The sequence below is a fragment of the Dipodomys ordii genome, unplaced genomic scaffold, assembly GCF_000151885.1.
Source record: "Dipodomys ordii isolate 6190 unplaced genomic scaffold, Dord_2.0 Scaffold195, whole genome shotgun sequence".
Taxonomy (NCBI): Eukaryota; Metazoa; Chordata; class Mammalia; order Rodentia; family Heteromyidae; genus Dipodomys; species Dipodomys ordii.
Genome location: NW_012267411.1, coordinates 1,918,896 through 1,946,233, shown reverse-complemented (window position 1 = coordinate 1,946,233; position 27,338 = coordinate 1,918,896). Strand labels below are relative to the sequence as shown.

At 40.3% G+C, this 27,338-nt stretch overlaps 1 protein-coding gene across 2 annotated transcripts in view; it reads right to left on the bottom strand.

The window, feature by feature from the left end:
* Positions 1-25,301, bottom strand: part of Pus7 (pseudouridylate synthase 7 (putative)) — a 43,261-nt gene extending 17,960 nt beyond the window's left edge. The window contains exons 1-7 of one of the 2 annotated variants that reach the window (XM_013034725.1): positions 25,180-25,301; positions 17,322-17,745; positions 15,303-15,387; positions 15,074-15,175; positions 12,543-12,687; positions 3,482-3,593; positions 1,968-2,045 (exon numbers count right to left, since the gene is read on the bottom strand). In XM_013034725.1, the coding sequence (XP_012890179.1) occupies positions 1,968-2,045; positions 3,482-3,593; positions 12,543-12,687; positions 15,074-15,175; positions 15,303-15,387; positions 17,322-17,745; positions 25,180-25,291 (1,058 nt within the window). In that variant the 5' untranslated portion in view covers positions 25,292-25,301. The remainder of the gene's footprint in view (positions 1-1,967; positions 2,046-3,481; positions 3,594-12,542; positions 12,688-15,073; positions 15,176-15,302; positions 15,388-17,321; positions 17,746-25,179) is intronic. The other variant, XM_013034726.1, reaches the window with a different exon arrangement.
* Between the last annotated feature and the right edge of the window lie 2,037 nt (positions 25,302-27,338).

The following is a 27,338-nucleotide window of genomic DNA, read 5'->3' as shown; positions in this document are numbered from 1 at the left end:
TTTTCTTTTTGCTTATGTGGTGCTGGGGAATCAAACCCAGGGCCTCAGGCATGCAAGGCAAGCGCTCTACCACTGAGCCACCTTCCCAGCCCCCCAGCAAATGATTTTTTTCCTCTCTTGATTATAACACTGCTGGTAAGGATTCTGAAGAAGTAGAATAAAGGTGGGAAATTGATACCACCTTTCTTCAGGATAATTAGGCTTGGTTATCAAAACCATTAACATTTTATAACTAGTAATTTCACAGCTAAGTTCATCTTCATGGAATTAACAGACTCAAGCAAAGATTTAGATACAACTATGCCTGTCACAGATTGCCTATAATAAATATCAAATATTAAATAATAATAAAATGAAAACTGGGTGCCAGTAGCTCACACCTGTAATCTTAGCTACTTAAGAGGCTGAGATCTGAGGATGGAGGTTCAAAGCCAGCCCAGGCAGACTGGGCACACAGCCCAGTCTGTGTGCCTACCATCCCCAATTAACCACCAAAAAGTTGGAAGTGTAGCTGTAACTCAAACTGGTAGGAGTGATAGCCTTCAGCAAAAAAGCTCAGGGATGGCTCCCAGGCCTTGAGTTCAAGCCTCTGGACTAGCACACATAAAACAAGACAATTAATAAAATAGAATACACCACATTCTTAAATATCTTTTGTTATGTAGGAATGGGTAATGAAATGAAGTATATCATTTATTTTTCAAATAAAAGAACATGTTTGTAGAAATATTATGGTTTAAAGTGGAGGGCTAAGTCCTCCACAAAATATATGCACTTGTCCCTCCTCCATGGTATAACCCCGTTTTCACTGTATTTGATGTTGGTATAATTTGTAGAGTGGAAGGGAAAAAACAAATTGTTTAAATAGGGATACAGGTGGACCCATTGCAACAATGAGATGTACAAGATGTTATGTCAAAAAATGAACTTTACTACTTTGGCGGGGGGGGGGGGGGGGGGGGGGGGATGGGAGAGCAGGGATGGTAAGGGGAAACAAAGGAAGAAGCAACAATGCTTGATAAGAAATGTACTCATTACCTTGCTCATGTAATTGTAACCCCTCTGTACAGTATTTTCACAATAAAAAAACTTATTAATAAATATATATGTGCACCATTAAAAACAAGACAATCCCGAGGGAAAACAATTATGGCAGAATTTTCATTTTCTATTCAGTTCTTTCTATGCATAGTCAACAACAAAGAACAAACTGAGTGTGGTGGTATACACCTGAAATCTAGTACTTGGAAGTCTGAAAAAAAGAGGATCCAGGAGTTTGAGGCCAGATTGGGCTACATAGTGAGACTTACACACACATACACATAGAAGAGGGATGGGGATTTCAACTCAATAGCAGAATGCTTTCCTACCGTATGTGCAGCCTGAATGAAAACCTAAGTAAACAAAAGTAAAATATTTGTTTCCTTAAATTACTTATGTAGAAAAGCTTACAGAGCTAGCCAACCCCCCCCCAAAAAAAAAAAATCATGGGATTTGACTACAATATTTATGTGAAAGAGTAGCCAAGAACCTGTGTCATCATCCAGGGTTTGGGAAAGTTCTCCATATTAAATCCCATGCTTTCAGTCAGATTTACTAAAGTATGTATACTCCATTAAGTTGTATAAATGCTTCAAAAGCAGAGACCACCTTTCTCATCTACATATTTCTGCAATATAATGAAAGAGTTCATTTACTGTTTTCAACAGCATTGATAGTTAATGTATGAATAAAAGAAACACTTATTCTCTTGGTAGTGCCTCACAAATCCTTCAAAAAAACCTACTAAAAATCCTACTTAAAATTAGGATATACTGAAAAGCAGGAAGAAAAAAGCAGAAAAAAAATTAATGAGAGAGGCATAATCTAAACAGGAAGAGGTAAATCTCTTGAAGAAAACTCAAGAACTCTGAAAGGTAGTGCTAGGATTTTTCCAACACAAATCCTGGAAAGTAACTTCTACTTACTTGAGAACAGCAATCTCTTGAACTGTTATAGCCCTTTTATCTTTGGTGCCCATATATGAGAATATGTTTGGCTTGACTCTGGTAAGACAGAAACAGGATAATTCGAAGTCACAAACCTTAAGAAAATCACATTTCTCATCATTTAAGTTTCAAAATAAAATATGCTTAAATTAATAACCAACATAGTAACAAAATGTACTTAAAATAGTAACATTGAAAATAGGGAGAAACCCTATTTTAAAATTTATCTATGAAAATACAAATTCACAATGCTATTTTGTATAAAAAAAGCCAAAAGCTAAAATAGGGATCTGAATTGTTTTGATATGAAGATACATGAAGCTTACCAAGGAGAATTTGTGACCCCTGAATATTTACAACTCTAAATCTCAGAGGCATTCACCACTGTCTATTCCCCAATCAGGAGTTTGTTCTCTAGGGAACAGAGTACCACAACTCTCTCCCAGGAAGCTAGTAAACAAAGTGAACTAAAATATTACTAAAATAGGTACTGTGTGAAGGGGCTGAATTGTCTCCCTCAAAAGCTCTAACCCCAGTACTTCAGATGTAGCTATTTGAAAATAGGGCCGTTAGAGAGGTGACCAAGGTTAAAATGTGGCCATCAAGTGGAGCTAGTCCAACCTCAAGACAGGCCTCTGTGGAGGACATAAACCTGTTGACATCTTAATCTTAAGCCTATAGAACTGCTGTGGTTTAAGCCACTGAGTTGCTGGTATTTGGTGATGGCTGTCCTAACATGGTAATATTGTTACAATGTTTAAACTGAAATTACCAATACAGTCATGGTATTGTATCTATAGCTATAGCCATTTCTATTGAAAACACACACACACACACACACACACACACACATACACAAACACACACACACACACACACCTCTCCCCCCCTCCCCTCCAGGATGTAATCCTAGCTGCTCAGAAGGCTTGCTTGAAGTTAGTCTGGACAGAAACATCTTCAAGATTCTATGTCCAATTAACGGCAAAAAAAAAAAAAAAAGCTAGACTACAGGTATGGCTCAAGTGGTAGGGTGCCAGATATGAGTAGAAAAAGGCAAGCAAGCAAGAAAACAAGGCCCTGAGTTCAAGTCCAAGTAACAGTACAAAAAAAAAAAAAAAGCTTTGGCACCTGACTCATTCAGAGACCACTATCTATTATATTTATATTCCTTTGAGAAAAATCTGACTTGGCTTACTCAGGAAACCCAAGAATTGAAAGCATCTACATTCATAAAGCCAATCCCATGGAAGCACATGAAACTATAGACTTTGAGAAGAGAAAGTTTGTTTTTCTGTTTATCTGGATGGACAAATCATTACTTCTAGATTATCATCTTGAATTACCAGCACAGAGGTTAAAAAGAATTTTATCTCACCTACTGCTTACGAAAACTACACTTATATACTGATCTATGTTCTGCTTTCCTTCCATTAGCAAGGAAAGAGGAAACACATTCCTGTTGTTTTGATTTTATATTAGAACAAGATACTAACCTTAAGTATTTGGACAGCACATTAATAGCATCCATGGTATCTTTGTTTTCCTTGTATAGAACAAAGTGGCAGTAACTTCCCCTAGATTTTGGCCAAGAATGTTTTCTCGGATCTTAAAAACAAAAAATTATATGTTATATATATGTCATAATAGTTATTTTGAGAGTTTTTAAATGTAATTCTACGTAGCTCATTTTTTGTTACAAGATCTTTAAGACACAAAGCAGACCTAGCATGACAGGAAATATGGCTTAAGCGGGTATAGCCATTAGAAAATAGACATTAAACTTTCTCTGAACACTTAACATTTGTCTATATGTAGGTAATATAAAAAATGAATAAGATAAACCATCAGTCTTCATGTAACAGCTACACAGAAGAGCCTGTGGTACAGGAATACTAAGCTAACTTACGTCCAACAGGGCCTACTGGTCTAGGCCACGTGCAGTTCAGAGGCAAACAGCTATTACGAGGAACTTACCAGCTTGCCTCACAGCTAGACAGGTGTTCACACACAGAGCGGCAATGAGTAGGGACAGAGATTGTGAAGTATGGCTTTGGTGATACAATTAAATTTTCCAGGAACAACTACCACTGCAAGTTTAGCTAATGTCTACAATAAATTCACAAATGTCTACCTGATAGAGTGGTTAGCATTCAAGACCTGATTGTCTCTTCCAGGAGAAAGGAAACTAAGAAATTAAACCTCATTAAATGCTAACTTCTAAGTCACTATGATTTGGATGGAAACTGGAAAACACTGCATGACTTGGGAGAATTTGACTTTTAATATTGTTATTTTAACTGAATCTTTCAATTCCATTGTAATCTAGAACCATACATTCAAACAATAAAACATTTAGATTTAAGCTGCTCAAAGAATATTTTGAAAAATTGATAAAGGAACAATACATAAGCCACAACTGTACTGTGCAGACATTGTGCAACATTCATAAATCCCATGTGAAAGAGCTGCAGCTGTTATTTGAAGACCATTTCTAGTTCATTTGCCTTCTATAACTCCACAAAAGAAACTATGAAATAGTATTTTGCACAACAACATAAAATTTTTCTTTTATAGCCCCTTTTTCTTTCTCCTTAAAAAAATCTTCTCACATAAACTCATGAATCCTTTCCTTCAGAGGCTTAAACTGCTCCCGTTACTAAAGGTAACTGTCTATCTAGCTTTGTCAAGGCAAGAGCTGCCTGATAACAGATTAGTAACTTTGGCTAAAATGTAAAGAATCAATAAACCCTCCCATAAAACTGCCATGGTATATATGACTAGTAAATCATTTTCATTCTTGATAAATATCTAAGTTGTTTTTCTATCTAGTATAGAAAAGTATCAAGTATACTCTTGGTGTCAATTACTCAATTTCTTCAGAAAACTGAATGGGAATTTTTTTTATTAGTTTTTCTTCCAGCTCACTAGCAGTTAATGAAGTTGTCCACATTTCGCACTTATGAAAAAATCATTGGCATTTCATTTTATCTACATGAAACACCAACTGCTCTTACCTGCTGTAGTTCTGACCTCTGTCCAAATGCACAGCATAAGGAGCACAAAAGAGCAATGTTTATAATAATATTAAGGTGCTTTAGAGGTGAACATGCAATGAATCGCATGGTAAGTTTAATACTAAGAACTTCTAGAGCATGTGGTACTTATGTGGTAGATTAACAGCCATTCAGACATAACAGTGGAATGTTGCAAACAAGTAGAAAACTCACCTACAGGTACAGCTTCCTTGTCTCAATCCATTCACAATGGGTGTGTCAATTCATACTCTAAGCTACATTGCTTGTATATATGGGATACAGCAAAAGATACTTCTACCTCAACCTTCCAAATGATGCTTCTCCATCTAGAGATTTGTTTTTGTGTATATGAGAAGACATGTCCAAAATTTTTTATCTTTGGTGCTGAATATGGTAATTGTTTTGCTTTATATTTTTTCATGCTTTATAAATTTCCTACATTGAAGTATATTTGAAAAATACTGATTAGAGTAATACTAGTAACACTCCTTAAATCTGTAAGAGATGTTAGAAGATTTAAGATATGATTTATGAGACATCTATTCAGTGCAATGGTCTGACCTTATTTTTATCATTATTTGGCAAAGCCACATGTACAGTTTTTGAGACGTTCAGGGAAAAATTAAACATATTGGGTTACTAGATACTAAGAAATTATTATTATTTTGCCAGTCCTGAGACTTGAAATTAGGGCCTGGCCAATCTCCCTGAGCTTCTTGTGCTCAAGGCTAGCACTCTACCACTTGAGCCACAGTGCTCTGTTTATGTGGTACTGAGGACCCGAACCCAGGGCTTTATATATGCTAGGCAAGCACTCTACCACTAAGACACATTCCAGCCCAAGAAATTATTATTGGATATGATATGGCTAGTTCTTTTTGTTTTGTTTTTTTTTCGGTCATGGGGCTTGAACTCTGGGTCTGGGCGCTGTCCCTCAGTTCTTCAGCTCAAGGCTAGCACTCTACCACTTGAGCCACAGCACCACTTCCAGCCTTTTTTGCTTATGTGGTGCTGAAGAATCAAACCCAGGGCCTCATGCATGCAAGGCAAGCACTCTACCACTGAGCTACCTTCCCAGCCCCTGATATGGCTAGTTCTTACCTGGTAGACACATACTTAAGTATTTGCTTTAAAATGCTCCAAGAAAAAAAAGTGTAAGAGAAGGATCAAAGGATCAAAGCAACAGAATGTTTGAAGGTGGTTACACAGAAGTTGTATATATTACTACTTCCTCTATTTGTGTGCAAGTTTGAAAAGACCCATAATAAAAGCTTAAAAACAAGTGTGCTACTAGCTGTTTAGTGCATTCACAAGTATAATGTTGAGAAATGAGTAAAGCTACAAGACTAAAAATCTAAATAATATTCCTCTTGCAAGAAACTGTAATGCAAGCCGGGCTCCGGTAGTGCATGCCTACAATCCTAGCTACTCAGGAGACTGAGATCTGAGGATCATGGTTCAAAGCCAGCCCAGGCAGGAAAAGGCCATGAAACTCTTATTTCCAAAAAACCACCAGAAATCTGGAAGTGGTGCTGTGGTTCAAGTGGTAGAGCGCTAGCCTTGAGCTGAAGAGCTGAAGGACAGCACTCAGGCCCAGAGTTCAAGCCCCAGGACCAACCAAAAAAAAAAAAAAGAAGAAAGAACGAACCTGTAATGCATTCTATTAGCAAGTCACTGAACGTGCATAAAACTATCTCCTCTGTAAACACCAAATGGAAGTATTCTTTTTCTAAGTGCACTCAATAGTCAAGGATTTGTGCTGGGAATATATGAATATATATATATATATATATGCAAATTTTTTGCAGGGGAGGGTGCCAGTCCAAGGCTTAAATTCAGGGCCTATGTGCTATCTCTGAGGTTCTTTTTTCTCAATGCTAGCACTACCATTTAAACCACAGCTCTACTTCTGGCATTTTGGTGACTAACTATAGCTAAGAATCTCACAGATTTTCCTACTTGGGTTGGTTTCAAATCACAATCCCTAGTTCTCAGCTTCCTTGAGTAGCTAGTAGCTAAGATTATGCCTAGCAGCCTTAATTTGAGCAATTTTTCTTACTTTATTAAATAGTTCCTGGAATGCTACATATTATTTAGCCTTACAATTCAGGTGAAGGTAAGACAACTTCCAAATATTTTTGAGACACTACAATTTATAGCATAATTGCAAATTCCTAGGCTAGGTAATATAATTCCAGGAGGTTGCTTCCATCTTCTTAGGGACTGACATAGCAGCCCAGATAAGCAGAAACAGAAACTAGATAAAACAGGAAAACATGTTCAGGAATAATCATGTATTAAGCAAAAGGTCCTCATGAATAAAGAAGGAAAAATGTATATAGCCCAAAAAAGACGTGATGGAGCAACACACAAAACATTCTTCCTATTTAAGTCCTTTCTCACCTCTGTATCCCTGTACACCAATCTCTTAGCTTCTTCAATGATTCTACCCCATCCACTATCTTTACCTAGTCTCCTTCCTTAATTTCTACTCTTTTTTTTCCATTGGCTCTTTCTCTTCAGTATATAGTCCTAGCTCTTCCATCATAAAAGCCAAATTTATTTCCTCTTTTCCTCAACCATGTTCCCTTCCTTTCTCTCTCTTTAGTTTGAGAAAACAACACGTATACGGCCCTTCACCAAAACATACTGTCTAAACTGGTTTCCAACCTCCTCAATCCATTAAGACTGCTTTGGCAAAAAGAAACCAGTGATATCCACATTACTCAACTGGTAGACATGTTTCAGAGTCCTTAACTGACTGTACCTACTTGGGACATTTTTCTACTGCTAACCATTCTGATTATTGAGATTTCTTGTTAATGAATAATCTATAATGCTAGTCCCTTGCACAGAGCCTCTTTATTTCTGCTAAGCTCTTCCTTCTGAGGAAGAGGCATCCCAGGGATGCCACCTAGAAACCATTTCAGAAAGGGATCACAGAGCAGAATCCTTTTTCCTTCCTTCCTTCCTTTTTTTCTGAGACAGGTTGTCATTATGTAACCCAAGCCGGCTTTAAACTTGTGATCTTTCTGCTTTACTTCTCAAGTTAAGAGATTACAGGAAAACTGGAGGTGTGAATCAAGTAATAAAGCACTAGCTGTGAGTGAAAAATGCTAAGCAAGACCACAAGATCCTAAGTTTCAAGATTAGAGTATCAGCACAAGAGAGACAGACAGAAGCAGATATTAAGGGTGTACTATCATGCTGCACCCCAGAATCTTTTCAAAAATTTAAGTCTGAAACAAGTACAGAGAAGCATTTGAAATGTACACTCTCTCAAAATCAAGTTAACTTACTTGTTTATGTAATAGTTAAATATCTTTAGAATATTGCAAATCTGCCAGATAATGCACAGCCCATCAATAACAATTTATAATAGCATTTGGTAGTAAGTTTAAAAACATTACTGCAAAGTTAGGTGCCAATGGCTCACATCTATAATCCTACCTACACAGGAAATTGGGATCTGAGGATTTCAGTTTAGTCATATCTCCAATTAGCCAGCAAAATGTCACAAATGCAAGAGTAGCAGGGCTCAAGGGGTAGAGTACCAGCCAAGAGCAAATCCCAGTGATAGCACAAGGAACTGAGTTCAGCCCATCAACACAGAAACAAAACAAAAAAAACATTATTGCAATTGTTGCAATGAAGCCTTAAAGTCCTACACATTCAATTTTAGGTAAGGTGGCCCAGGAGAATAAGTTGTTGTTAGTACAGAGTTCTATTTGCAGGTTCAAAACAACAGTCTCCTGATACCAGCTCTACTGCTTTTTGTTTTGTTTTTGGTGGGTCATGGGCTTGAACTCTGGGCCTGGGCGCTGTCCCTCAGCTCTTCAGCTCAAGGCCAGTGCTCTACCACTTGAGCCACAGCACCATTTCTAGCTTTTTCTGCTTATGTGGTGCTGAGGAATCAAACCCAGGGCCTCATGCATGTGAGGCAAGCACTCTACCACTGAGCCACCTTCCCAGCCCTCTACTGCTTTTTTAAATAACTGGCATTTACTTAATGCCATTTTGAGCTTGTGGATGGGAATAATTGTGTAGAAAATGCTGAATGCAGGTTCCTAGGTGACTGGGCCACAGACAAGTATTCTGTGAAGTAGTGGAAGAGTAGTGCTCCAAGGCAGATTTAGTCTATCTTTGACTAAGTGTCACAATCCTTAAGCCCAACACATTTAGAGCTCAGTGCAAAGGCTGATCCAATCTGATCTGTCTTTTTGAGTCTATGTAAGACAAGAACTGCTTTTTACTGAAGATATCCAAAGGGAAATGGGGAGGGGGGGTTAATGTTACATAGGCTTAGCATTTCAACTTGAAAACCTTAAAAAAAAATGACTGGAAAAAAAAGTGGGTATGGAATAGGCACAGAAAATAGAAATGTAGACAGAACCTGAGTGATAGGCATGATATTCAAGAGAAGAAGGCAGGAACACTTAGGCCTACCTTGGCTTGCAAACTCTCTGCTTTGCTCTCCTCATAAAACTTAGCATCCCTAAAGAAATGAGGATCATTCCCAAGAAGCAACCACTCAGAAAGATAACGTCTGACTTTTCCAATTTGCTTCATGACCATCCTTTGCCGAGAGTGGCTGGCCAAATGATGGTAATCAATATAGGATGCTTCCCTAGCAGCCACCCACTGCACTCACTCCTTTAGAGAACTAGAGAACTGAGACCAGATGCCCAAGGGTATTGTTATATGTAGTAAATTACCTCTCTATTGTTACTAGCTATATACAGTCCTTAGAAGAACTGAAAAAAGTTACTAAGATTATTTCCTACAGGGCTTATCCCTTTTGAGCAACCGTGGCTGAAGGCTATAAGGAACTATTCTGTAGGGTTCGTAACTAAACACCACAGAAACATGTAACAACAGGCAGATCCTCCTGCCTCACTCTCCCAAATGCTGGGATTACTAGATACATGTACTATACCTGGCTTCATTTTCCTTTTTTTGGTATCAAATGAGAAGTGACTTTTGACCTCAACCTCCTCTTCCTCCACACTAGACTCACAAGGCTTCTTGTCTCTGTGATGATTTTCTCAGGCTTAGTCACCCTTCCTCTGTTTCTTTATACTCTTTCATTTCATTAGAACCAAAGTAATGAACAATAAAGGCTTCATTCACTCACAGTATTTAACATTTAAATTAAAGAAAATACTGACAGAGGGCTGGGATGTAGCTCAGTGGCAAAGCGCTTGCCTAGCAAGTGCAACGTCCTGGGTTCGATCCCCAGTACCAAAAAAGAAAAGACAAAAAAAAAATACAGTTAAAAAAAAAAAAGAAAGAAAATACTGACAGAGCCCTAACGGTTCCAACCATCATAGTCTTGGTGTTTTTCTTTCAACAAATATAACTTTTTTTTTTTTTTGGTGGTCAGTTGTAGGATTTGAACTCTGGGCCTGAGTGCTATCCCTAAAGACCTCTTCAGCTCAAAGCAAGCACTCTACCACTTGAACCACAGCACCACTTCCAGTTTTCTGGTAGTTAATTGGAGATAAGACTTTCTTGCTTGGGCTGGCTTGGAACTGTGGCCCTCAGATCTCAGTCTCATGAGTAGCTAGGATTATAGGCATGAGCCACCGATGCCTGGCTCAACAAATGTATCTAAAACTAACTGAAGACTAGTAGGACAGAACTTGAAAGATGTTGTGCTAGTTACTAGTAGGGAAGAAAGGTAAGGCAGAACTTTTTGCTATTGTAATTTTCATAAACATTGTAGCTGATGGTTTAATAAGGAAAAGGAACAGATCTAAATTTTCTGCTTTCTATGTAAATAGAAATCTACATGGCTGAAGAAACAATATTACAACATAATACTTAAGTAATTCACTGATAATACATTCATTTCAAATGAATACACAGGAGAAGATGGGTTTACTGGAGTATATGGTCATGTTCCTAAATATACCATAGTTTTTATGTATTGACATTCCTAGTTGGGAAGCCAAAGCAGAAAATTTGCTCCAGGGGTAAAAAAATAACAAGCATTTTAAATATTCATCAGAAAGTTTTCAGTCATCCATTAAGAACACAGGGTGAATTAGAAATGACAAAATAATGACATTTGCAGGGAAATGGATGGAGCTAAAAGAATCATGTTGAGCGAGGTAAGCCAAGAGCAAAGAGACAAACGGTACATGGTCCCCTGATAAGTGGATGTTAAATCCAAAATGTTAGATGATACGACAAAATTAACAGGACTTAAGAAACAAAGAACTTCCACTCATCTGGTCAAACCACTACTAAATAACCCCATGCTCCTGAGCACATGTATGGTGTAATATGTGTACACCTTTATATGTTATAGACCGTGATAGGCAATTTTTTTTTGGGGGGGGGTCTGGTCGTGGGGCCTGAACTCTGGGCCTGGGCGCTGTCCCTCAGCTCTTCAGCTCAAGGCTACCACTCTACCACTTGAGCCACAGCGCCACTTCCGGCTTTTTTCTTTTTTCTTATGTGGTGCTGAGGAATCAAACCCAGGGCCTCATGCATCAAGGCAAGTGCTCTACCACTGAGCCACCTTCTCAGCCCCTGTGATAGACAATTTGCTCCAGGAAAGTTAGAATGTGTTTGTGACTTTAAATGAGAATCACTATCCCACAATACTTTGAAATTTGGGAAATTATGTAATCACTTAATCACAATTAAAAAAAAAAAAAACACCAGAAAACTGGACGTGGCACTATGGCTCAAGTGGTAGAGCATGAGCCTTAAGCTGAATTGCTCAGGGACAGCTCCAAGGCCTAGAGTTCAAGCCCCACGACTGACAAAAAAAAAAAAAGAGAGAGATCTTTCATGCGATTGTTTCTAACATATTTATAAGATTATTTCTTTGTTGCTTTGTATGTCCCTCCCCCACAGTATAACCCCTGCTTTCACTATATATGATGTTGGTATATGTGGAGGGGAAGGGAAAAAACAAATCGTTAAAATAGGGATACAGGAGGACCCATTGCAACAATGAGATGTACAAGTCATTATGTCGAAAAATGAACTTTACAACTTTGGTGGGGGGGGGTGGAGGATGTGAAGGGATGGGAAGGGGAAACAAAGGAGGAGGCTACAATGCTTGATAAGAAATGTACTCATTATCTTGCCCATGTAATTGTAACCCCTCTGTACAGTATTTTCACAATAAAAAAAATTCATTAAAAAAAAAAAAAAGAACACAGGGTGAGTAATAATCCTCCCATTTTCTTTTTGCATGGCCACTCAGCCCATTTTGCTTTTCAGCAAATGTAGCAGCAAATGTAATATTACTAACATTTTCTCAGGCACTACTATAATTCTACAAATCTTTACTCACATACAAGATTGAACACCCCAAACCTAATAGCCTGCAAGACTGCTTTGATATCTGAAATGATTATTCAACCTCTCTAAAGCAGTGACATAATGGGTATCTTTCTCTGCACAACAGCAAGGCAGCCTTTGGTGACAACAAAGGCAAATGAGGAGGAGGATCTGTATCTCATGAGTGCCGAGCAAGATGGAGGAAGTCATTCCCACTTACTTGCCAAAGCCTTTTTTCCAGCTGCATGGTAGGCTACAATGTATTTTCTGCCTTCTCTATCCTCTGTTTTTGTCTCTAATCCTGGAAACAGAGATTTAATAGCTTGATGGATGATGGTTCTTTTCTCTTTGGTGTCCTCAATAACCTATTAAAAACAGAGTGACACTACCACTTTAGCAAGAATTAAATAGGGAGATAATACAACGAATTAGTAAAAAGAAAAAAACAGCTTACCTTATTAACTGCAAAATACCAAAACTGCCTGGCCTAACTTTGGAAATATTTTATAGCTTTCCAATTGCAATCCTAAGGGCCTGTGTGTTGACTGAGGCATACTAAGCACTATACCAAACACTACATACTCTGTTTTATTTAATCCTTATAATCTTCCTATCCTACCATCACTGTATCTATTTACAGCTGAGGAAAATGAGGCTGAAAGAAGTCATAGAATATGTTTGAGGTCATATAGCTAAGGAGAGCTGAATTTGATAGCAGACGGCTGGATTCAGAGGCTACCAAGCACAGAAGCCACTGCTCACCATCTCTGCTAGATAAATGCTTTAGGGAATCACAAAAACAACAATAACAAAAAGTAGGTGAATTAGACATTTAGAAACACTATCCCTTACACAAGTCCAACTCAGAACTGCCTCTTGAGTTGTTCTCTAATTAAATTATTATATAATGAAGTCCTAACACTTTAGTTCACTATAAACATAAAAAAACATCGAGCTGGGCGCTGGTGGCTCACGCCTGTAATCCTAACTACTCAGGAGGCTGAGATCTGAGGATCGCGGTTCAAAGCCAGCCCGGGCAGGAGAGACCATGAGACTCCTATCTCCAATTAACCACCAGAAAACCGGAAGTGGCACTGTAGCTCAAGTGATAGAGTGCTCGCCTTGAGCTAAGAGCTGAGGGACAGCGCCCAGGCCCAGAGTTCAAGCCCCACGACCGACAAAAAAAAAAAAAAAAACATCGAATCAACAAGGAAAATGTAACTTACTAGCTATACAACTTTTTTAATTTTGGAGGACATCACACTAATAAAAACCATTCTACTGCTACTCAAAAGCACAAATGATACATGTCACAATTTAAAAAACCAAACAATGTCACAAAACAATGCTGATACTGCTTTGAATGTACAGATATTTTCTATGTTGTTTACTACTCCATTTAAAAACCAGTGATTGGGAGATCTACAACCTGTTTTCTTAGTCTGATTTAATGAGTTACAACATAAGAACTACCATTCCTGGCTAAACTTGGTAACACTATAGGATTGTCTCTAGCCCCACCAGAAACCAGGAAGCCTTGGAGCCACATCAGGAGCACACATCTCACTAAGAGGCAACAGTGGTGCTGTTGCAACAATGCAACTGTCATTCTGTGGTTCTAAACAACAGATTTCTTTGTTGATTTTTTTTTGGTCATATTTTGCTCTGTGTGTGTGTGTTTGCTGGTACTATAGGGCTTGAACCTGTGTGTGTGTGTTTGCTGGTACTATAGGGCTTGAACCTGAGTTCTTGGTTAGATTTCTGTTCTACTGCTGGCACTCTAGTATGCCTCCACTTCTGCTGGTTAACTGGAAATAAGAGTCTGCATGGGCTGGATTCAAAATTTGATTCTCCCATCTCAGCCTCCCAAGTCCCCTATTCCTAAGAATTATGTAGGCTTAAGCCACTGGTGTCTGGCCATACTTTCATTTCTTCAAACAAAACCAATTTTGTTAGCTAGGCATGGTGATCCCCAGCTTTAATCTCAGTAATTCTGTACTACCATGGCTGAGGCAGGATGGAGTTTGAAGCCAGCCTGAGCTACATAGTAAGACATTCTTTCAAATGTAAGTCAAAACTTCTTTTTGTTATAATTAATCTGCTCTTGATAAAAATCTATTAGTAAACATGACCTCTCAGATTAAATAGGATTAAATCATCCCTTTTTAAGCAGTACAAATTTTATTAGTATGTACTAATTGTACAGTGTTTTCATACATACATATAAAGTATTTTGATACTGAAAGTACTTTGATATCAAACCTCTCATCACTGTCTCCCTTTACTTTCCCCCAGACTCCATTTGACAATCATGTTATCCTTCCCCTCCTTTCCTTTTTTTTTCTTTTTCTTTTAGGCCTGGATTCCACTTACAAGAGAGAATATGTGATCTTTGTCTTTCTCAGTCTGGCTTATTTTGCTTAAGATGAAAACATAGTAGCTAGGCACCAGTCTGTAATTTTAGTTATTTAGGAGACTGAGATCTGAAGATCTTGGCTTGAAGCCAGCCAGGGAAGAAAAATCTAGGAGACTCTTATGCCCTAATTTATCAGCACAAAACTGGAAATAGATATGGCTCAAGCCATAGAGCAATAGCCTTGAGCAAAAAAAGCGAAGCAAGAACATAAACTCCAGTACTGGCACATACACACACAAAAAACAATTGTTTTCAAGGGACATTTACGAACATCCAACCAAAAACAGCAAACAAAACTCTGAAAACCTTCTCATAGGTGTTTCTGAACTACTTACCTCAATGGCAACACTGGCTTCTTTATTTTTAAAAAGCTGGAGCTCTTCCAATTGCTGCTTTTCTTCAGCTGTCAAAACTGTAAACACATTTTCTGATGGGTCCTTTAAAATAATCATGAGAACTCAATGGGTCATACAGAACTCAAAAACAGTAAAGCTCTGTATTTCTATGATCTCTATAAAATGCTATTTTATACAAAAGGTGACATTTGCTAGAGAGCTACTCTACCTCTTCATCCACAGGAACAGACAAGTCATCCAAATGGCTGATCTGTCCATCTTTTCCAATTTCATGAACAATGAAATCAGAGTATCTGATGAAAAGAGAACAAAAATTTTTAGGGAATATTTATTTCCTATTAATTTTAGCACACAATGAGCCTTACTGTTGTACATAACAAGAGATTTCTTAAACATCAACAGTGTGAAGTCATATGAAGTTATTTCTTTCCCCTGGGTTTTCTAATAAAACCTTGGCTTGGCCTTACCAGAAATTTCTAGAATATGAATACTACCACGTGCATAAACAAAAGCTAAACATGGTTATATAAGCAGGCCATATTAAATCATAAAATATAGTAAATGGCTAATTAAATCAGAACCCTGTAAGTCTGCTAATAATACCCTAAGCTTGTAACTATATAAATACTTTATATACATTATTAACAATCTTTTAACAACTCCATTGTGATCCACGTTTTGGGTGAAGCTGAACTAAATTCACATCCAGAACCATCCTGTTCCAATTATCACCTTCTTGGGGCTGGGAAGGTGGCTCAGTGGTAGAGCGCTTGCCTTGCATGCCTGAGGCCCTGGGTTCGATTCTTCAGCACCACATAAGCAAAAAGAAAAAGGCTGGAAGTGGCGCTGTGACTCAAGTGGTAGAGCGCTAGCCTTGAGCTGAAGAGCTGAGGGACAGCGCCCAGGCCCAGAGTTCAGGCCCCACAACCGGACAAAAAAAAAAAAAAAAACCCAATTATCACCTTCTTTTTACTACATATGTGATAAAAGAATTTTAAGACTATATGACAAACTCAGGAGAAAACTAAAAACTATTTAGAAGAATTTAACAAAATAAACAGCACTAACCTACATACTAATAATGCATGTCATTGGACATTTTAATTTTATCTACTCAAAACAGTTCTGGGAAACATCTTCTCTTGATTAGAAATGACAACAGCCATGTAGTAATAGATATCTGTAGTCCCAGCACTCCAGAAGCTAAGGCAAGTCAGGCACACATGGCTCATGCCTGCAATCCTAGCTACTCAGGAGGCTGAGATCTGAGGACTGAGATTAGAAACTGGCCTGGGCAGGAAAGTCCGTGAGACTCTTATATCCAATTAACTAATTAAAAACCAAAGTGGCAGAGCACTTGAGCCTTGAGCAGGGACACTAGCTCAGGAACAGTACCCAGGACCTGAGTTCAAGCCCCACTATCACCATCAATTAAAAAAAAAAAAAGGCTAAGGCAGGAGGCTCAAAAGTTTGAGGCTGCCGGGCACTGGTGGCTCAAGCCTGTAATCCTAGCTAGTCCAGAGGCTGAGATCTGAGGATCTCGGTTCAAAGACAGCCCGGGCAGGAAAGACCGTGAGACTCCTATCTCCAATAAAACCACCACGAAACCGGAAGTGACGCTGTAGCTCAAGTGGTAGAGCGCTGGCCTTGAGCTGAAGAGCTGAGGGACAGCACTCAGGCCCAGAGTTCAAGCCCCACGACAGACAAAAAAAAAAGTTTGAGGCTAGCCTGGCATAAATGGGCAGACTCTGTGTCAAAAAAAAAAAAGGTGGGCACCTGTGGCCCACATCTCTAATCCTAACTATTCATAAGGCAGAAACCTGGAAGAGCCAGGTTTGAACCCAAGTTGGGCAGAAAAGTCTGAGACTATTTCTAATTAACCCGCAAAAAATTGGGCTGAAAGCACAGTGCAAGAAGTAGAGTACCAAATCCCTAGCACCACAAAAAATAATTCAAGGCCATTTACTCATTTAGGTAGTTCTTCATTCTATTCCTTTTTGACCGTTGTTAAGTGTAAATAGCCCTTGAGGTTAAAGAGCTACACAGACTATATTGCTGGCTAGGAATGTGGCTTAGTTCATGAAGCCCCTGGTTTGATTCCTCAGTACCACATGAACAAAAATAAAATAAAAAAATATTCTACTAAAAATAAAGACTATATTGGTGATTTCTTTCTAAAGAAAAAAACTAATATGATATAGAGTAACTTCATATATAAACAACATACCTTTCTTTTAAGATTCCTGAGAATCCTTGATGAGAACTTACAAACTTTGTGATGCCTACATCAAGTTCAGTGAGGCCATGTTTCATCATGTCTGCAAAAGTCTCTGGCTCCTCCTCCTCCTCTTCCCCATCCTCTGAAAGGCCATCTTCCTCTTCCTCTTCTTCCAAATGAGCATCAGAATTCTTTTTTCCTTTCTCCACACTTAAAGCTCCTAGTGGCCCAGGTATATTCTCACTGCTGGATTGACAGTCACTCTCCAGCCCATCTTGACTTTTGGTTAGATAGCAATCAGATGAGACCTTCTGTTTCTTTGTTTCCTCAACTGGGGCCTCACTGTCATTATCTTCAACAACAAGGGACCCACGTTTCAGGGACATGCCTGTCACCTCCATCTTTAAGGCTCCAAGAAAACATTTAAGACAATCTTTGAATAATGGGAAAAAAAGAATAGGAAGTAACAGTCACTTACAAATAATTTTGTTTCAGCATAGTTAATTCTGTTCAAAGTGTGGTCCCAAGAATCATTTATTAAATTACTTTAATCACTTTTTAGGGATAGAAACCTGGCATATGGGGCTGGGAAGATGGCTCAGTGGTAGAGTGCTTGCCTTGCATGCATGAGGCCCTGGGTTCAATTCCTCAGCACCACATCAGCAAAGAGAAAAAAGCTGGAAGTGGCGCTGGGAGCCGAGGGACAGTGCCCAGGCCCAGAGTTCAGGCCCCACGACCAGACCCCCCCCCCAAAAAAGAAAGAAAACTGGCATACTTCTACATGGATCCTGATAGTATGCATCAAGAGCTTTAAGAATATGTATGTACTCTGATCCAAATTACTTATTTTAGGGATTTGTCAAGAAAACCAAAAAAAATGCTTCAGGTTTAATCTATATGATATATTAGTGCTTTTCTTTTTTGGCACTCAGGAAATCTAGAGCTTTGTGCACCCTAGGCAAACACTCTTACCATACAGCTATATCCCAGACCCTTTCAAAGCTTTGATTTTAGGAATTAACAGGGAAGCCTGAGTATAAACTGCACAATATGTAGATATAATTTACTGGAAACTGAGAAAGGCCATTACTTCCAGGGAAGGTCTAGGTGACTAAGCACAGCAATGGGAGACTTGTCATTTGGTGAGTATCAGTCATACCACTGTATTTCATATATGTGTATCTTTTCAAAAAACTGATGAATATGGTAGTACATAAATGCACATTTGGTGACATGAAAGCATACTCATGCCACAATTTTAAAAACCAGTGGCTCATACCTATAATTCTAGCAACTCAAAGGCTGAGATCTTGAAGAGGTAGGTTCAATGCCAGCCTGGGCAGAAAAATCCTCAAGGCCCCCATCTCCAATTAACCAGCAAAAATCTGGGATAGAAATGGTGGTAGACCATCTTTGTATGAATCCAGTGGTTGTGGGGTATGGTTTTTATTTTGTTGTTTGGTTTTTTTTTTTTCCCCCTTCCTGCTCCATTTTCAAACGGTTTGTAGCTGATGTTCACTAAGAGACTAAGTACTTGGAACTGTCCCACTGATGGAAGGAACTCCTATCTAAGAAAGTGCATTTCTTCACAGAGCTGTGTCATACCATCCTTTGGCCCTCTGCTGAAAAAGTAGAATCAAGTCTCAATAATGCCTTTTTAATTGTATCCTCTAGTATTATAGACGTAGGACAGTACTGTATCATCCCTCTGTGAATATAAATACCTTGTACCTGCTTTATGATACGTAGTAGTGACTGTGCTTTATCAGAGCTGTTTTTAATTATGTTACTCAAGAATGTTTTCTTTCCAGATGATGATTGAGAAGTTAATAAAAAAAAAAATGGTGCCAGGTACCACAACAATAACAAAACTTCGCATTTTTCTGGGGTTTTGTTTTTTATCTTTTTTTTTTCCTCAATGGATGTGCTGGATGCCTAATTTTGTTCAGATGACTGCAGAACCTGGAAAAGCTGTTGCTGCTATTGATGCATAACATACTGCTATTATTGGTCTTTTTATATAAATATATATATACATATATATAATTTGAATTTTTGGAAACTTTAGCTGTGCTGTCAACTTTGGAAAAAGTATCCCAGTTTACCGTGTTGAGTTGGCATTGTACAGAAATTAATAGCCATATTGGTCTAGAAATGTTAAATTTAATTTTTTTCCATTTGTACAGGGGTAAACGCACTGTATTAAATATGTAAGGTCTTATCTATGTGGGTTTGATTACAGAAACTAATAAAGTATTCTCTAAATTAAAAAAAAAATGGTGGTAGAAAACTAGTAGTGAGCAAGTAAGATGAGCAAGTACGGTACTCAAGAGTTCAAGCCCCAGTACTGAAAACAAAACAAAAGACAAGGACAATGAAAAATTATTGTATAATAGGTATAAAAAGGGTTAGTTTTATAATGAAAAGTTCTAGATATTGATTGGAAAATAATGTGAATACTATTACTGAGCTGTATACTTGAAATAATAAAGGCAGTAAGGCAGTAAAATGTGTTTTTTAGATACACATATAATTAGTGTGTATGTATGGGGGAGGGGAGAGGAGGCAGGGTCTCACTACATATCTCAGGCTGGCCTCAAACCCAAGGTCCTCCTGACTCAGTCTCCTAATAGTTAGGATTATAGGTATGTACCACTATGAACACTAAAAAAGAAACATCAAAAATTGAGTTAAGCCTGGCACTGGTGGTCTGAGGATTGTGGTTTGAAGTCAGCCTGGGCAGAAAAGTCTGTAAGATTCTTATCTCCAATTAACCACCAGAAAACTGAAGTGGTGTTCTGACTCTAAGTGGTAGAGTGCTAGCTTTGAGCAAAAAGTTCAGAGACAGCTCCTAAGCCCTGAGTTGGCCAACAATTAAAAAAAAAACAAAAAACAAAGAAAAGTCGATGTTAACCACCCTTGCTTCAAAATAGTAAGCATATGTCCAACAAGCCGTATTTTCTTAGTACAGAGTAACTCAAAAAAAGAAGAAAACACATGGCAATCTAAATAAATGTATCCAAGTTGATACTAGTGATTCATGCCTATAATCCTAGCTTCAGGAGGCTAAGATCTGGAGGACTGTGGGTTGGGAGCCAGCCTAGGTAGAAAGTGATGGACTAGAGATGTAGCATATACACACACCCTTATTTGTCTTGAAAGGGAATGCTGGTACATGAAATTCTGATACTATTTTATTCCTACTTTCTAGCAACAAACCTGCTGACACAGAGATTGTCTACATTTGTTATTTCTGGTTTTGCTTTTTTTTTTTTTTTTGGAAACAAGGACTCATATATAGCCCAAGCTGGCCTTGAACTCAGAATCATTCTACTTCAGCCCCCTCAGCACTGGAATTCCAGGCCTGAAACCACACCCAGGCCTGAAAACAGTTATTTTATCACAAAAAATAAAAATTAGTTGGGTATGGGGGTACATGTCAATAATCTCAGCAGTCAGGAGGCTAGGAAGGAAGTTGTCTAGGTCAAATCAGGGTACATAGTGAGGTGAAGGCCATATGGATTACACAGCAATACCTTAAAAATAAATAACAATTCAGGAGTCTGATATCTGAAGATTGTAGTTTGAAGCAAAAATCTGTGTGATTCTTACCTCCAATAAACTATCAAAAAAGGCAGAAGTGGTGTGGCTCAAGTGGTAGAGCACTAGCAATGAGCACAAAAGTCCAGGGATAGTATCTGGGCCAAGTTCAAGCCCCAGGACCAGCAATAATAATTATTACTATAATTATAAATTGATAAAAATTAAAAAACCCAGCCAGGCACTGGTGGCTCACAACTGTAACCCTAACTACTCAGGAGGCTGAGACCTGAGGATCATGGTTCAAAGCCAGATCATGGCTCAGACTTTCCTGGGCAGAAAAGTCTGTGAGACCTCATCTCCAATTAACTACCAGAAAACCGAAGTGGCTCAAAGTGGTAGAGCATTAGCCTTCAGCAAGAAGTTCAGGGACAGCACCCAGGCCCTGAATTCAAAGCCCCATGACTCACAATAATAACAATAATAATAATAATTTAAGACCTAACAGATTAACATTTAATTGGCTCATTTTACAATGTATTGAACAAAGTACAACAGACCAAGGCTTACAGAGATTGTGGTCTTACAAAACTGACATCTGAGGCTGGGATGTAGCTCAGTGGCAAAGCGCTTGCCTAGCAAGTGCAACGTCCTGGGTTCGATCCCCAGTACCAAAAAAGAAAAGACAAAAAAAATACAGTTAAAAAAAAAAACCCAAACAAAACTGACATCTGAATAGAGCGAAGTCAGAGTTTCAGAAAAACCTGAGACTAGAAATGAATACATAAGCCACGTTTTGAAGACTGAGGGGAAGGGTGGAAAAGGAAATGTAGAGGGTGTGGGATAGACATTCCAACCCATGAAAAAGTAGGGAAGGGGCTGGGAAGGTGGCTCAGTGGTAGAGCGCTTGCCTTGCATGCATGAAGCCCTGGGTTCGATTCCTCAGCACCACATAAGCAAAAAGAAAAAAGCTGGAAGTGGCGCTGTGGCTCAAGTGGTAGAGCGTTAGCCTTGAGCTGAAGAGCTGAGGGACAGTGCCCAGGCCCAGAGTTCAGGCCCCATGACCGCACCCCCCCCCAAAAAAAATTAGTATAACTTGATAAAAAGGCTTACGCAAAGGATAGAGAAGGAACATTCAAATACACTAAGAAAATGGTAAGGAGGGGGGAGGATTGGGTGAGGGGGGTAGGGGGAGGCTGGGAAGGGATGTGAAGGGTAAACAAAGGAAGAGGCTACAATGCTTGATAAGAAATGTACTCATTATCTTGCCCATGTAATTGTAACCCCTCTGTACAGTATGTTCACAATAAAAAAAAAAAGAAAGAAAGAAAAAAGAAAATGGTAAGGATAGAACAGGACTGGGTGACAAAAGTAGAGAAAAGACACATCCTAGGAGGACTCAGGTTTTCTTCCTTTGGGGACCCAAGAGGACAGTGTAGCTCTTGCTGATACAAGAACCCCAAAAAAGGAGCAGGTGGTAGATGAGCCCACCTCTAGTCCAATGGTGGTGTACATTCTTGACAGACACCTAAGTACAGATGTCCTATGGACAGTCCTTGTATATTACACATACCTTTACAAAAACCCAAAATGGTTCTCCAACAACAATCCAAGGTATCTAACTGCTATCACCGCATGATACACTTCCAGAGGCCAAAAGTAAACAAGTATAGCCAGCCTGGCTCAGGAAATTTACAATCAGAAAATTCATCCTCCATTCTCTCCAACCCTCTTCTCCCATACAGAAAACATCTGGCTTCCACCTTACAAACTCAGAACCAAATCTGGGTTTTCCCTATAACTCAGTGAGACATATACCCTCATGAAGCTTCTGCTTCTTTCTCTGTAAAGTTGAATTATGATATGAGCACCAGTGGCTTGTGCCTATAAAATCCTAGCTACTCAGGAATCTGAAGATGAAACCTAGGGGACCTCAGCCAGAAAAGTCCAAAGGACTCATATCTCCAATTAACCAGCAAAATATTGGACTGGAGGTACGGTCCAAGTGGTACAGATCCAGAGGCAAAAGTAACTCTGAGGTCCTGAGTTCAAGACTTGATACTGGCGCGTGCGCGCACGCGCGCACACACACACACACACACACACACACACACAAAAGGCTAGAAACCTGTAATTTTTTGCTACACAAAGCTAGCTTGGACATTAAGGTCCATGAGACTCTTATCTCCAATTAATCACCTAAAAGCCAAAAGTAAAGCTATGCCTCAAGTGGTAGCAAACCAGCCTTGAGTGAAAAAGGTAAAGTGCAGATCCCTGGTTCTTGACTTCAAGCCCCAGTACTAGAGCAAAAAACAAAAGCTGGGCATAGTGGTGATGGTAGAGCGCCTGTCATCCCAGCTAGGAAGATTATGGCCTGAGCCTGGCCCTACCTGGAACATAAGTCCCAGTGCTCAAGTAGTAGAGCACTTCCAAGTACAAGGCGCCAAGTTAAAACCCCATTTCTATGTTAAAAAAAATACCCAGTCAAATATTAGACAAGGTCTTTTGATATATATATATATATATACACACACACACACACACATATATATTCACATGTATATACACATGTGTATATATATATATACATACATATATATATATATATATATATACAGAGAGAGAGAGAGAGAGTGTGTGTGTGTGTGTCTGGGCTGGCCTGCAACTAAGGAAACTCCTTCCTCATCCTCGGACCCCTAAGTGCTCCTAGTACACCAAACTTCTATACTACAACAGAAATAAAGTTGAGCACTTTTTAAATTTTATTTTATTTTATTCTTTTTGTCAGTCGTGGGGCTTGAACTCTGGGCTTGGGCACTGTCCCTCAGCTCTTCAGCTCAAGGCGAGCGCTCTACCACTTGAGCTACAGCGCCACTTCCAGTTTTCTGGTGGTTTATTGGAGATAGGAGTCTCACGGTCTTTCCTGCCGGGGCTGGCTTTGAACCGCGATTCTCAGATCTCAGCCTCCTAAGTAGCTAGGATTACAGGCGTGAGCCACCAGCGCCCGGCTGAGCACTTTTTAAATTTTAATATAACACTGACAACAGTATTTTAAAATTTTTCCTCTGGAATGAACATCTGAAAAAGAGCTAGATTAAGGTTGATCCTATTTCAACCTTCCACAACTTCCATTTTTAAGTACATCTATCCTCCAATCACTATATCCCAATATGCAAAACCAAATCATGAGCTTACTGAGTCGTTTATTCTACTAATATTGAATATATGTCTTACCCTACTGTAGGCATTGGAAAAAAAATGGAAAAACTCCCTGCCCTTGGAAAACATATTCTATTTGAGGATATATTCAGTTAATAAAATAAGAATCTCAGAACATCAAGCCTCAAAGAAAAAGCAGAGCCAACAGGGCTGAGATTGATGGGGTGGTTTGGGGGGAAAGCCTCTCCAAAGAGGTGACTTCTGAGTAAAAATTTGGAGAGGAATAAGTATCTGTGAGGAGAGCATCTGGCATCAGGAAAGGTCTGTATATTAGATCTTATATATATATTAGACCTTAGGTATGGGTGAGATCAGCTGGACTATTCTTTCTTTCTTTGGGTGCAAAAGTGTACTTTTCATTAGTGCTCAAATTGTCCAACCTTTAACAAACGATTTAAGTTCAAGTTTATAGTTAGCTGTGTTCCTCATGATTGAACAACACAGCCTTTCAATTGTTTTTTCTTCTTTTGCAGTACTGAGATCTGAACTAGAAACAGAGTGATTTCGACAGATCGCACAATAATCGAGGCATCTCCCTGTTAATGGGGCATACTATTTCACGGGGTGGGGGGTGGAGGGGAAGGGCAGAAGGAAACACCCCCCAAGGCCAACCCGCTGGCTTCTAAGCCAGGGAATACAACCAGTCAGGAGTCCTAGAGGCCCGGCAGGCACGTAGTAGACTCGCAGCCAGTGCAGAAGTGTGACCAGCAGGACGAAGCACGTGGGCCGGACCTGTAGCAGACCGGCTGGGGGAGTGTGGGGATGAGCAGGGCTCCGGAAAGGCCGCTCTTCAGAGAGGGAGCAGAGCTCAAGAGAGCGTCCGGGGCAGAGCAAAGAGAAGGAAGGGGCGGGGGTCCGTGCGCGAGCTGACAGCGCCCGGGAGGGACGACAGCGCGAGCGCTGCGCCCCCTAACGACCTCGGGGAGAGGGGAGCCGGAAGCGGGAGCGGCGCCCGCGGGCCGAGGCGCAGGACCTGCGGGCACGGCCGTAATGGAGGCGCCCGGGGCAGAGAGCTGGGCTAGGCGCCGTCCCGAGGCCCGCCCAGATGGGATGCGAGGGCCGGCCGCGGGCTAGCGGCGGGGCCCGAGCGGGGAGGCCGTGCACTTACCCGGAGCCTGGGAGCACGGGCGCGGCGCGGGCAGAGCGGCGAGGAGGCCCGAGCTCGGCTTGCGGTGCTGGACGAACACTCGGAGGAGGAAGCAACGAGTGCCGGCCTGCATAGGCGGCGCGGGTCGGGAGGGCCGGAGGCGCACGAGAAGATTCGCCCCGCCGCCGGGCTCGCACACGTGCAGCGCAGCGACGCGCGGCCGCTCCTTAGGCCACGCCCCCGGGGCGGAGCCTGCTCGGTGCCGCCGTGGGTCACACCCCCGGGGCAGAGCCTGCTCCTTGCCACTAGGCCCCGCCCACCAGGAACTGGCTGGAAGAGCCAGGAGGAGGGAGGAGGGAGGAGGCAGGAGGCGGGGAGGGGCGGCGCCAGGTACCCGGGCGCGAGCCTCCCGCAGAGTTACTGGTTGGTCTCACTTGGGCTTCGGCGGGGGTGTAAAAAGTGACTTTGCAGTGCATCGAAGAGTTCTGTAGATCTTTAGGACTTCGAAAACAGCGACTCTCTTATTCGTTGTGTTTGAATAAGCTTCTTCCGCCTACTTGTGGCCCTTCACTGTGATTATGGACGCACACTAACTGCACGGGTTGATGGCTTTTACTGTGACAGTTCCAGCCCTGCGTGTATTAACGTGGTTTTGCTCTTGTACACGCGTTGCGGCTCTTTCTGGTTGCGCTTCATCTCACAGTTAATAATACTGAAAAGGGGTTCTACGGCAGCCGATCCAAAAGCACCATTTCCTGAAGCCTTCTTGCTTGACAGCTCGCCAATAGAATTTGCTTCAAGAACCCTCATCGTGGCTAGTTGATGCATCTGTACAAAACAAAATAAAATTCAGTTCCCTTATGCTCTTCCAGTAGCACACCAAATCCAAGCCCTTAATAGTTTTTTCAAGTTTCAATTCTAAGTGAAAACTATTTTTGTTTGACTTGTTTTTACTACCTAGGTGTAATGTGGAAATTAGGTCCGCAGACTGATTCTATGCTATCTTTCTCTTAAGATTATTCACCTCAGTAATCTATCTAGAGATTATTCCTGTCCTTTTTAAATTTTTATTCTTTTCAGGGTCTCATTGTGTTATTTATTCAGGCCGGCCTCAAACTCAGACTGTTTGTTCCTCAAAGTCTTGAATGCTGGGGTTACAATTATGTACCACCATCCTGGTTCCTTTTCTTAATCTTTAGCCCTAGGTGCTGGTGGCTCACACTTGTAATCTTAGCTACCCAGAAGCCTGAAATCTGAGACTTAAAGTTCGAAGCCAGTACAGGCCAAAAACAAAAAAGTCCAGGAGACTATCCAATTATCCAGCAAAAATGATGCACTAGAGGTAGCCAGCTGTGAGTGCCAGCTGATAGAGTGCCAGCTGTGACTGAAAAAGCTGAGCAAGAGTATCAGGTCCTGAGTTCAAGTTCTGCTACCAGCACAAAAACAAAAGTCCATGTACTTGGGCAATGGTTAGTACATAGGTCGACATTCCAATGAATGTAAAAGCAAATATTTTAATCAAAACTATACATGAATAATCCAATCCCAAACTTTTATTTTTTAGTGGAATAGAATTTGAATTCAGGGCCTATAGCAAGCACTCTACCACTGGAGTCATGCCTCTATTCTTTTTGACTTTGTTATTTTTCTAATACTGTCTCCCTTTGTGCCCAGGCTGGCCTGAACTGTAATGTTTTTTACATCTCCTGAATAGCTGGGATTACAGGCCAGCCTAGAGTCTTACTTTTACTGTACATTAAAAAGTATCTTCTGCAGGGTGCCAGTTGTTCACACCTGTAATCCTAGCTATTTGAGAAGCTGCCTGGATAGGTAAATTCTCAAAAAAATACCAAAACAACACCAACAACAAAAACCTTCACAATCAATAGCTGGGTATAGTAGAGTATACCTGTCACCCTAAATTACATGGGAAGGTAGACTTGGAGAATAGAGATTCCAGGCCATTCACAGAAGAAAAGTCATTAAGAGTCCATCTTTCCCAGGGCTGGGAAGTTGGCTCAGTGGTAAAGCGCTTGCCTTGCATGCCTGAGGCCCTGGGTTCGATTCCTCAGCACCACATAAGCAAAAAGAAAAAAGCCGGAAGTGGTGCTGTGGCTCAAGTGGCACTAGCCTTGAGCTGAAGAGCTGAGGGACAGCGCTCAGGCCCAGAGTTCAGGCCC